The sequence below is a fragment of the Eptatretus burgeri genome, chromosome 10 (genome assembly GCF_056783735.1).
Source record: "Eptatretus burgeri isolate ZD-2024b chromosome 10, Ebu_testis_v1, whole genome shotgun sequence".
Taxonomy (NCBI): Eukaryota; Metazoa; Chordata; class Myxini; order Myxiniformes; family Myxinidae; genus Eptatretus; species Eptatretus burgeri.
The window spans coordinates 81,071,354-81,083,643 of record NC_140970.1 but is presented as its reverse complement, the minus strand read 5'-3'; the positions used below and the strand labels follow the sequence as shown (position 1 = coordinate 81,083,643).

The 12,290-nt window shown below is 47.6% G+C and overlaps 1 protein-coding gene across 1 annotated transcript in view; it reads left to right on the top strand.

Moving 5' to 3' along the window:
* The first annotated feature begins 1,088 nt into the window (after positions 1–1,088).
* Positions 1,089–12,290, top strand: part of LOC147018963 (membrane-associated guanylate kinase, WW and PDZ domain-containing protein 2-like) — a 97,968-nt gene continuing 86,766 nt past the window's right edge. Inside the window, exons 1-3 of the mRNA XM_085899084.1 lie at positions 1,089–1,230; positions 8,008–8,172; positions 9,252–9,399. Coding sequence (XP_085755210.1) covers positions 8,112–8,172; positions 9,252–9,399 — 209 coding nt within the window. The 5' untranslated portion in view covers positions 1,089–1,230; positions 8,008–8,111. The remainder of the gene's footprint in view (positions 1,231–8,007; positions 8,173–9,251; positions 9,400–12,290) is intronic.

Sequence of the window (12,290 nt, the reverse complement as noted above, 5' to 3'; positions counted from 1 at the left end):
TTTGCTCGGCTGACGTTTCAAGTTGTATCTCTTCATCAGAGCAAGAGAAACATCAGCTACATATCATTTTGTTTGCTCGAGAATTTGCATTTCTCTTTTTGAAGTCTATCCCATCTACTTACAAATACTTCTCAGTCACGATGGAATTTATATCGATGCAAAATGCTGGGATCACAATATTGTTACGAATTTGGAATTCAATTGCACACAACATACAGGTTCCCTTTGTCAGCTATGTCGATAAGTGCATGTTCCCGAGATAGCTTACCTTCCATTGTTTAAATGTTTTGAAATCGATTAGATACGCTGCGGATCGATTTAATAGTTAGGGAGCGAACAATGGAGACGTCCCTCCCCCTCTTCTGCGAAGAGGAAGAAGAACCCTGCGGTGACGTCAACAACTCCCTCCCACCCGTGGTTTAGCGGGGGTGGATCACGAGGGCACGAGTCACGCCGGGTGCAGGGGAGGGGGTGCAAAGGATAAAGAGGACATCTTTTCTTTGTTCAAAAAGAGTTCGTGGGAGTCCCGTGGTAAGGCTGCGTTCGTGAAGAGTCTCGTTCTGAGTCCCATGTGCAGAGTTCGTGTGCTGAGTCCCGTAGGAGGAGGAAGCTTTTTTTTGCTTCGGAGAGAGTAGTCGTTCAGCCGTCGGGCCTGCTTGGCTTGCTTGGCTTGAGGCCTTCGGAAGCTTTTTGCTTTGACTGGCTCAGTGAGCTTCGGCTGCTGCTTTGTTTTGGAAGGAACTTGAGCCGGTTGTTCGGCTCGAGCTGCGAGTGGAGGCTTCTTCCTCTTCTTCCTCTCTTCCTCTTCTTCCTCTCTTCCACTTCTTCCTCTCTTCCTGTTCTTCCTCTTCTTCCTCTTCCTCTTCTTCCTCTTCTTCCTCTTCTTCCTCTTCTTCCTCTTCTTCCTCTTCTTCCTCTTCTTCCTCTTCTTCCTCTTCTTCCTCTTCTTCCTCTTCTTCCTCTTCTTCCTCTTCTTCCTCTTCTTCCTCTTCTTCCTCTTCTTCCTCTTCTTCCTCTTCTTCCTCTTCTTCCTCTTCTTCTTGGTTCGTGGAGCTTTTCTTTCTCCATTTTGTTTCCCGGGGAAGCGAAGATCGACAGGAAGGATCGGCGCCTCGTCTCACCGGCACGTGTTGAGAAGCACGGGAGGATTTGCGGCGATTGGATCCAGCTCGCTCTCGCTCTCGCTGGAGCCCGGGTCCGGACAAGTTGAAGACCACACGAGGTGGAAAGGTTCGAGTCAAGCTCTGAGTTTCAGCTCACCTGTCCTCTGAGCTGGAGCTCGTGATTAAAGGCCTTAGCCACCATTTCTTGTGTGTACGTGGGCCAGTCTAATTAGAAGGAACTGCTGTTAAGTGTAAATGACTGTACATAATAAGTAGACGGTTATAGTTCTTTTGTCGTGCTTTTGTTGCTTGTATAATTGCATAAGTGTTTTGCCTTATTTAATTGCATACGTGCTTTAGTATAATAAATGTCCTTGTGTGAATGTAAACCTGCTCGTTGCGTCCATTCCCTCATTGATTAAACATTTCGTGTGTTGGGAGTTAGAAAGCCGTTGGTTTGCCGTAATAGGGGGACATTTGGACCGACGGTTCTCGGCGGTTACACCGCTCGGAATCACGCACGGACAGGCTCGCCTTGGCGGTTTGTTCCGTACGAGATCCGTCAAGGGTGGAATACCCCGGTAGTTGGATCACGTGGGTATTTAGGTACATTGAAGATTGGCAATGGACCCTACCCCACGTGATCTGCCCATTGGCATATTTCGGTTCTTGTATAAGGACCCGTCGCTCGGAGTTATCCGGGCGATCGGTCGGGCCGACTCGACTTGCGGCTCCATTCAGAGCGGTCGGTTGGCGGCTGACCCCCCGGCCAGTAACAATTGGTGTTCAGGAGTGCGATTCGGCCTCCTCCTCCGTAGCAAAATTCACGGAGTCGGATCAGGGGTATACGGAGCAAACCTCCCCCACCCCCCGTGCCCCCAAATTACGAGCGTTATAAATTTTATTCCCAGCACGTAAAATGTTCAACAGGAGGGATGAGGAATGAATTTGGAAATGTCAGAATCTATGGCTCAGGACGAAATGACCATGCAGGACACTCCCATTATGCAGGTTGACTATTCCCCGCAAATAAATGCAGAGTCCGCAATGGGCGCAGCGGCGGGGGCCGCTGTGTATGACACCCCCCTTCCCCTTCTCCGTCAAAATCCCTCCTCAGTCCCCGTCAGATCCGCGCCCGGGAATGGCGAACCGACTGCCACGTGGTTATTTGACGTAAGAGACATGTTCGAGGCGTTGATGGGAAAAATGGAGACAAATATACAAAGCGAGATGAAAGAAATGCGGGGTGAAATGCAGAGCATGGGGCGAGGCCTGCAGGCGGGCATAATCACAATTGCGTGCAGTGAAACTCGGACAACGGAGTGCGTAATGGCGACGCCACATGCTGGGGCGAACGAGCTGGGGGGGAGTGCAACGACTGTCCGGCCCACGATGGAAGCGGGGGATGACAAAGTAATTCGGGAGACGTGTTGGGCGAGACTTGAGCAGGTGACCGAGAAAGTGACGATGACACAGAGGGAAAAATTAAAAGGGGTGACGGAGCCGTGTACGGCAAGACACGTAGAGACGAGGGAAATAATAAACGAGGTGACAGAAATAACAGAGACGCAGGAGACAGAAAAAGTAGAGGAGAGACTACACGATAAAGACCGGGTGAAAGACGAGCACACACACACAGAGTTAGTGGAGGACGATGAGGGGGAGCTCGGGGAATGTCGTGACCCGGTGCAAGCAGCCGGATAGCCTCCTTATTGAATGAGGGGAGGGAATAATCCCCCTTGAGGCGGATCGCGAGGGGGAGAGTCCGGTCGAGCCTTGTGAGGTAAAGGGGGCGAGTGCTGTGAATGGGTGCATGCGGAGCTTGGGGGTTATGGAAACCCCGGGACCCCTTGAGGTGGTGCTAATTCCCAGCGTGGTTGTTCCGGTGTGTTTGGTGTCGAAATGTGTGTTTACGAGTGTGCCGAAATGCATGCTTTCCAGCACGCATGGTGTGGATGAAATACCGTGTGTGGATGAAACACCGCATGTGACAGGAACCGCGTGTGTGAGTAGTATGGTGTGTGTGAGTGAAAGGCGATATGTGAGAGAGACAGCGTGTGTGAGGTCGCTGTACGTGAGCGAGATGACAGTCGGTATGCGGGAGGACGCAACCGCATCCCCGTGTCCGAGTGCTGTGGTGGAGTGTGTGAGCGTCGTGGCACGCAGGAGTGTGTGCGTTGAACGGCGACGACGACAGGACCAGATGAAGTACAAGGGCCGAGTAGCGGCCGTAGCTGAATTGAGAATCGTGCCGGGTTTGCACAGCAGCGAGCGCGGGGTCCGTGCTGTGCTACGCACAAGGCTGCCACGTGCGTGGCTGCGCAGGTGAAACCCGGTCCGGAAACGCCAGCGGTGGATGTTCGCCGATCCCGCGGACGGACAGTAGCTCGGCTGGATTCTGAATTTGGACCGGATGGGTTCTCCACGTGAGCGTGTTTGTAAAGCTCCGACGAGCAGAGCACATGTGTTCGCGTGGGGAACCCCTCGAAACGCGGGGCTTGCTTTGAGATGCGCAGAGTGACGTCATGGCTGCACGTGTGTTTGGAATCCGGCAGAAAGGAATTCCTGCCGGATGGTACTGTCCAAGAGGGACGAGGTGCGCGGGGCGCAAGCAGCTGCCATGACGTCACGGAAAAAGAGCACGGCTGTGAACTGCCGCGCTGGTGGTGCGCATTATGAAAAAAAAAAAAGTTGAGAAAAGCAAACCTCGCTTTGGGTGAACAGGATTCCCAGACAAGGGGTGCAAGACCCCCTTGCATGGGGGCACAGGAACTACTAGTTAGGGGGATGGGATAGCGATAGTTAGACCAGCTTCATGGTGACATGGGTTGTACCTCATGGAGCCCGTGGAATGGATTAGTTAGAGGGATTTTAGTTTAGATTTAGGAAATGGAATTTTTGGAGACACAGACAGACTGGAAATGTGTAGTGGAGACGTAGCTTAGCTACGTAGAGTAAATGGAACGTGCATGAGTTTTAAGGGATGACAAGGGAGCATGAGTTAGTCAGGGGATTTAGTTGGAAGGATGGCAGTGTGGAGTGTTGGTGTGAGTTGCGAAATGGAAAGTGTGTGAGGAATGAGTGTAGGACAGTGGGCCCAAGTGTGCGAGTGGAGCGAATGTGGTATGCATGGTGCGAATGACTGGTTGGGGGGGAGGAGTGATTCCCACCCAAGTGACCCCAGGGTCAGTTTAATGTAAGCTAGTGGGTTATTCAAATTTACTAACAGGAGGTCGTTTTGTTGTCGGTGTTGAGAGAAGACACGAAACCCGTTTGGAGGGGTACAAGAGTTCATGGACCGGCTGGGCGCGTGGCTGTGGAAAGTTGAGTATTTGTTTGGTGGGCACCCCAGGCACCGGACTAGTAGGCCAAGGGCCCAAGAGGGGCCGGGATAGAGTAGTGGGCACGGGCGACCCGTCGGAAACGGGACCCCGAGCGCCAGAATGCCACGGGGGCAGTGTAGTGGGCAAGGGCGACCCTCGGAAAGGGACCCGGGGCATCAAGAGGCCATGTGGGCATCGGAGGGGGGCAATGCCAGAGAGGGCAACCCCCCACATTTATAGGGAGCAGCTAGGCTCAGAGGCAGCCTGCGGGCCTGGGGGTGCCATGATTAGAGTTCGGCAGAGGGGGAGTTCCTGCCAGTTGAGCCACGCTGCCCAGCCAGGAAATTGTGCGAGGGCACGAATGAAAATTTGAGGGCAAGGCCCAAATTTATAATGGACACCAACACAGGCGACGGGAATCATGGTTTTTAGACCCGATAGTTTTAAAGTGTGAGGCGTTTCAGGTTAATGAATGTTTGGGTAGATAGGAGATGTACCCCTTCGCACCATCCATCCCTTCGCTTGTTGTAGGCCGCTGGACTCACCTTGGTAGATCGCTGAACTCTGAGGAGGCCATTCTGAGGCTTTGTTGGGCCTCGAGACAGGACGCAAGTCTCTCCCTATTCCCCTCCAGAGAGGGACGTAGGGGTTGGGAGTAGGCTAGGTTGACAGGATAGGTTAGCCGGACAATGACGATAAAGGGGGTTAGGGAGACAATTGTAAAAGGGAAATAAAAATAATAAAAATAAAGAAGGGCTAAGTTTTGTTGTGTTGTGTGGAAAATTAAGGGAGTGGGTATGGACAGAGACAGGCAAAGGCGATAGAGTGGGGGGAGACAGTGGGCTCGGTCCGAGCCCGCCTTCAGAGCGGCCGGCACCACCGCACTCCCTCCAGACCTGATGGAGCCACACCAGAGGCCGGCCAGCTTCACCTACCGGCCTGTTGTGCTGCAGCTGCCTGTTCTGCATGGACTTGCCTTGCCATGCCTAGTTGCCTGCCTCTGCCATGACCCCATGCCTGCTAGCCCTTGTTTGCGTTTGCCCCTGTGTCCATCCATCACCATGTGCGCCAGGAACATCCAGTTTTGCAAGGGCTGCCCTGCAGGCAGCCCGTGCATCCATCATGTCCATTTGTTTTGCGACCATCTCCATCCATTCCCCTGCACCAAAGACTTTGCAATGACTTTTGCCTTTTACCTTTTTCCCTTTCACAGATCACAAGTCCTGGGCCATGGTTAGTGTAATGTAATAGATAAGTTAAGATTGTAAATACGTGGAACCCCACCTGCATGTTTGTTTTAGTGCCGGCAATTTTAGTTAAGTTGTCCGAATGAGTCTGTGAGAGTTTGTTCAGTTTGTTACGCAGCGCATTGGTTATTTATTTTTGGGACACGTTTAAAAAAATGTCGCACTCAGGGATCCGAAGGTAGAACGTACTAGGGGAAAACTTACACATGCTGGCCACACGAAAATTTGACGACTCGGGACGAGTCGGTAAAAAGGGGAGGGGGTAGTGTTACGAATTTGGAATTCAATTGCACACAACATACAGGTTCCTTTAGTCAGCTATGTCGATAAGTGCATGTTCCCGAGATAGCTCACCTTCCATTGTTTAAATGTTTTGAAATCGATTAGATGCGCTGCAGATCGATTTTAATAGTTTGGAGCGAACAATGGAGACGTCCTTCCCCCTCTTCTGCGAAGAGGAAGAAGAACCCTGCGGTGACGTCAACAACTCCCTCCCACCCGTGGTTGAGCGGAGGGTGGATCACGAGGGCATGAGTCACATCGGGTGTGGGGAGGGGTGCAAAGGATAAAGAGGACATCTTTTCTTTGTTCAAAAAGAGTTCGTGGGAGGGCTGAGTTCGTGGGAGTCTCGTGGTAGGGCTGAGTTCGTGGGCAGAGTTCGTGAAGAGTCCCGTTCTGAGTCCCATGTGCAGAGTTCGTGTGCTGAGTCCGTGTGCTGAGTCCCATAGGAGGAGTAAGCTTTTTTTGCTTCAGAGAGAGCAGTCATTCAGCTGTCGGATCCTGCTTGGCTTGATGCCTTCGGAAGCTTTTTTTGCTTCGGCTGGCTCAGTGAGCTTCGGCTGCTGCTTTGTTTGGGAAGGAACTTGAGCCGGTTGTTTGGCTCGAGCTGCGAGTGGAGGCTTCTTCCTCTTCTTCCTCTCTTTCTCTTCTTCCTCTTCTTCTTGGTTCGTGGAGCTTTTCGTTCTCCATTTTGTTTCCCGGCTTGGTGCGACGCATCGGCCTCTTCTTGGAGTTGGATCCTCGGGGAAGCGACAATCGACAGGAAGGATCGGCGCCTCGTCTCACCGGCGCGGGAGGATTTGCGGGAGCTCGGGAAGGATCGTGGCGATTGGATCCAGCTCGCTCTCGCGGGAGCCCAGGTCCGGACAAGTTGAAGACCACACGAGGTGGAAAGGTTCGAGTCAAGCTCTGAGTTTCAGCTCACCTGTCCTCCGAGCTGGAGCTCGTGATTAAAGGCCTCAGCCACCATTTCGTGTGTGCGTGCGCGCGCGCGTACGTACGTGTGTCCGTGGGCCCGTCTAATAAGTAGGAACTGCTGTTAAGTGTAAATGACTGTACATAATAAGTAGACGGTTGTAGTTCTTTTGTCGTGCTTTTGTTGCTTGTATAATTGCATACGTGTTTTGCCTTATTTAATTGCATACGTGTTTTATTATAATAAATGTCCTTATGTGAATGTAAAGCTGCTCGTTGCGTCCATTCCCTCATTGACTGAACATTTCGTGTGTTGGGAGTTAGAAAGCCGTTGGTTTGCCGTAAGAGGGGGACATTTGGACCGACAGTTCTCGGCGATTACGCCGCTCGGAATCGAGCACGGACAAGCTTGCCTCGGCGGTTTGTTCCGTACGAGTTCCATCGAGGGTGGAATACCCCGGTAGTTGGATCATGTGGGTATTTAGGTACATTGAAGATTGGCAATCGACCCTACCCCACGTGATCTTCCGATTGGCGTATTTCGGTTCTTGTACAAGGACCCGTCGCTCGGAGTTATCCGGGCGGCGATCTATATTCCGGGCGATCGGTCGGGCCGACTCGACTTGCGGCTCCGTTCAGAGCGGTCGGTTGGCGGCTGACCCCCGGCCAGTAACAATATAAAGGGTGAACCTGTCACAATAATTCACCTGCAAATTTGTGTTTTTGTTGGATATGATAGAAGTTAGAAATGACGTCTTTAGAAAAATAGTTTGCTGTCTGTTTCCAACAATAATGTGATTCACATTTTCAAAGTGAATCTTTGATTTTATCATGGTATTCCATTTTGTCCATCAATTAATGTCTCTTCAAAGGCTTACAGTGACGAAAATGATGCAATGAAATACATTTTGCTTTAATTTCATGTTGTGTTAAAGTTTTATGAAACGAAATAACTTGGTTTAATGATGACACTGTTAGTTTCTGAAACTCTCTTTGAACATCAAATATATATATGGTTGTTGTATCCCTTGTAAAGCTGAACACTTAAGGCATAATAGTTCACCATGTGTATGAAACGTTGCTGCAGGCACGATTCTTTCATCGCTCCCTTTCTCTCCTCATGAACCTGTGGACAAAAAGGTCACTTTTATGGGACGCCAAAGCCTCCGGCTGACCCGGGCCCACTACCCCTTCCACAAACGGGATCTGGAACCACCCGGCCGAGGTCTCATTCAGTAAGCAGCATGGAGCATCGAGGAATACATTCAGGTTCCATTGGATCAATGCCTCCAGAAAGTCCTCAAGGTTTGCTGCAACACTTAAGTCATTGATAGTCACTTTGACCTTTCAATTTAACCATGGTCTTGATTTCAGTAACTATGACTTGTCTGTCTGGCAAGATGCTGCAGAGATAGTGCACTTGTCTATGTCGTCTTGGTTTGATCATTTGTAGTCTGGGTTGTATTCTCAACTTGGTTATCCACTGTTCGACTGATGTTTTACAGATAGGGTGTTGCTTCAATCAATGGATGTTAAGCTGTGGATCTGGTCTGCTAACATTGATTGCTGATGGATGTTAAACATCCATCTGTGTCTTTTGATGGAAGGGTGAACGAATTATTGCCGGCCCCCTGAACAAATTCCAAATTCCTACCTGAACTCAGTCTGGAGAGGTGATGGACATCACCTCTTCTGTTTGCCCAAAGAATATGACCATGGCACTCCAACAATTTATGGCCGTGGAATAAATGATGATGATGATGATGATGTCTTCCATAATGTTGTACCACATTAAATATATTTTTGTGAAATTATATTTTCAGTTATCCAAACTATTTGTATAATAAAATATATATCTTAGGATTTTATTTTGCGACTATTACAAAAAACAGCATATAATGAACATTTTAAATTATTCTGTAATATGAATGTGCATTATTATTTTATGGGTACCATTAGGTCCTCTCCCCACTCTCTCAACTCCCACCAAATGTTGGGCTGGTCTGATCGCAATATTCCCATTTGAACCTCTGCTCATGATGCAGCTGGACACCGAGGTTCAGATTCCATATACTGGACATGTTTGTCCATTGTCTGCTGATGTCTTTGTAATTAATGTAAAGGTACACTGATATCTACTAATGTCTTTATCCATAAATGTAATTTATGTACAAGCTCCTCCAATTGGCCTGAGATCACTATAAGAGAAATTTAAAAACAATTAAATTTCACAATCCCCCCCACCCCTCCCCCCAACCCAAAGCCTTTTTTTCCATCTTAACCAAGTTGGCAATCAATGTGAGGAAAGTCTTACTGCATGGGGTTTAAAATTGTACATTTTTCACTTTTTAGTGTTGCATAAGTAAATTTTCAATGCACCACAGGTTCGAGTGATGAGGAAAGCGTCTCCGAGATGATCATTACCGGTGGGCTGTCAGGACTACATCCATCACACTCTGCATCCTTCGAGGAACCTCTTCCCAGCCATTGGGAGGTGGCAGTCACCGAGAAAGGGGAAACCTATTTCATAGAGTGAGAATTTCAATCCACAAAATGTATTTAATACTATGACACATCAACCTGTGGGCTGTTTTAAATAGCCATAATAACATGCACACAAGTATTTATATGTACACAAGTATTACCAAACTGAAGATCAATAGCTTGTCAAAATACCCTGACTCCATTCATGCTGTTTTTCTTGTGCCAAATATTTCACTTGTGATTGATTATATGAGGATTTATTCTCATTCTGACAGGTAAATTTGGAATGAGTAGAGTTATTTATGTTGGAAAAGTATGCACATAAACAACTCAAGCACAATACGCTTTCAACAAAGGTGTGTTAATTCGATTAGAGAACTACCCATTGTCCTTCGATTCGAAAATACCTTCCTGGTAAAACGTGCCCTGCTTGTAATTGGCGGCAAGATTCATATTTGCATCATTTTTACTTGTTTGCTGTTCTTATTGCCAACCGCCTCCCCTCCCCGACACTTCCACTCCACCACCAAATGAGTACACCTTTTTAGCTGAAATGTCACGAATGGGCCTTTGGTTTCAATCCTAATTTTCAGGAGTTGTGCCTTTTTGCTATTGGTTCTCAATTATGCAACAAGAAGCCAAACATGGCAATTTCTTCCAATACTCATGTTGCAAAAATTTAATACGACCAAGAATATCCCTGCACATAACTGCATCCGTTATTCACATTGCATTATTTTTGAGATTTTGGAGACATCTATAATTATTGGCTTTGTCATATAAAGCAAAGAGTGGCTGCAAGTGGGAGGATGTCCATCTGGGGGATCGCAAGTAATAGGATAGCTCAGGGATCAGAACAAAGAGATTTATTATTTACAATTTTCATCAATGATTTGGACAGTCAGGTTTCGAGTAGGCCTCTAAATTTGCATACGACGCAAAGGTTTTAGGTAAGGTTGATGGCAGAGATGGTGTGTGTAGAGTCAGAAAAGTCTTCATAGTTTTATAGATTTAGCAAAAGATTGGCAAAACATTAGGAAACGTAAGTTGCTGGGAATGGGCAATGAAAATAGGGACTACATGATGCTCGGGGCAGCTTTGTAATGTACGACACAGGAGAATGATCATGGAGTATGCCGCATCTATACAGTACTGTGCAAAAGTTTGAGTTATTCCAATGATATTCATACATTTGAGTAAATTCCTGCAATTATAATCAGTGATAAATCAAATTTGTTTATTATTGTAAATTAACAGCCTCTATAAATGCGCGTGAAACGAACTGCTTTTATGTTCTTTTCTGTTTTTGTATACATCGTCAATGCTCTTAGAAGAGCGAGTACAAGTACATTGAGTGGATCAGTACAAAAAGAACAGTAGAGAGAGGGGGGAAACACCAACAGCAGTGTTGAAGGCCAAGATAGAGGCAGACTTTGACAAACAATGGGTGGGGTGAGGAATGAGGGGAAGGAGAGGATGCATGGGGTGGACAAGAGGAATACAGAAAGAAATTTGGAAGGAAGAGAGATTGTGGTGGTGGGATTCGTAGTACTCCATCAAGATGCAGATGAAGGCCTCGTATGTGGATAGGAGTTCAGGTGTTCTTTTGTTCCTCTCTGTTTCCAAGTAAAACCTTATGGATCTCATGTCTGGAGTTTAACATCAGTTAAACATCAAACGGAGCCACCTCCGTTTGATGTTTAACTGATGATGACCATCTAATCTTTGTCTGTTTGACAGAGTCACCGGGCCGAGGCCTCTGTGTTGGAGGCGACGCTCTGGTGTAGGACTGTGCCCAATGGGGATCGGCGGAGTGCTTGTCACACTCCACATGTTTTGATTTTCCTGCCGATCACATCATGTGCCCTCTGGTTGAATGGTTTGCATTAGCAGGAACAATCGTCTGAGTTGCAGACGGATGGTTTTTCTGTGCGGATTATGCAGTTTTACTGTGAGACATAATCCGCGGCGATGCTCACCATCAGTCAGAAGGTGCATCTGATGTGTGTGTGTATATATATATATATATATATATATATATATATATATATATATATATATATATATATATATATATATATATATATATATATATATATACATATATATATCCACATTATAAACGTGCTGCGTGGCCTGTCCCACCATTCATGATATATGTAATGTCAGACCCCGACATTTGCGGATTCACTATTTGCAGACCTCACGTATTTGCGGTTGATAAAATCCGACCTGCTTCTACATTTGTGGCTTTGTGCTTCGCATATTCGCGTTTTTTTTGTGGGCGCAAAAACATGTTTTCCATGAGCCGCATGCATAACCCAGTTCTAAAACATATCTTCTATCAGCCACAAATAGAGCAGCTGTACGTACGCAAAAAACACATTTTCTATGAGCCGCATGCATGAACTGCTTCGACATTCATGGCCCTGTGCTTCATATTGTCACTGTTTTTCACGGGCACATACTTTTTTTGCAGTGATATAAGCAAGCTGCAGTGCCTGTCCCACAATTTGCACTATAAACCTAGCTGTGCGGCATGTCCCACCATTTGTGCTATAAAGACGCTCCATCGTATCTACCAGCTGCTGCGTAAGACATCATCCCCCACATCTGACACAATTAAAACGCTCCACCGCATCCAGCACCAGTTGCTGAATATGTCATCACCCACGAGTTATGCAATTAAAATGCCTCACAGTATTTACCACCAGCTAGGTCAGACTTTATCATCCGCCAACATCGCCCACGAACAATGGGCAGCCGACATACCCCTCCCACAGCTACCTACAATTCCCACATGACTACTTATGTGCAGCGTGTCCTGGGTCTCAATCATTCTTCTTGTCCCGCTACCTTGACCTGTGTTTTGCCTCTCGCTTCGCTGATTGATCAAACAGAGCTCCCAAGCACAAGACCGGTGCAGGAGATGCATCTCC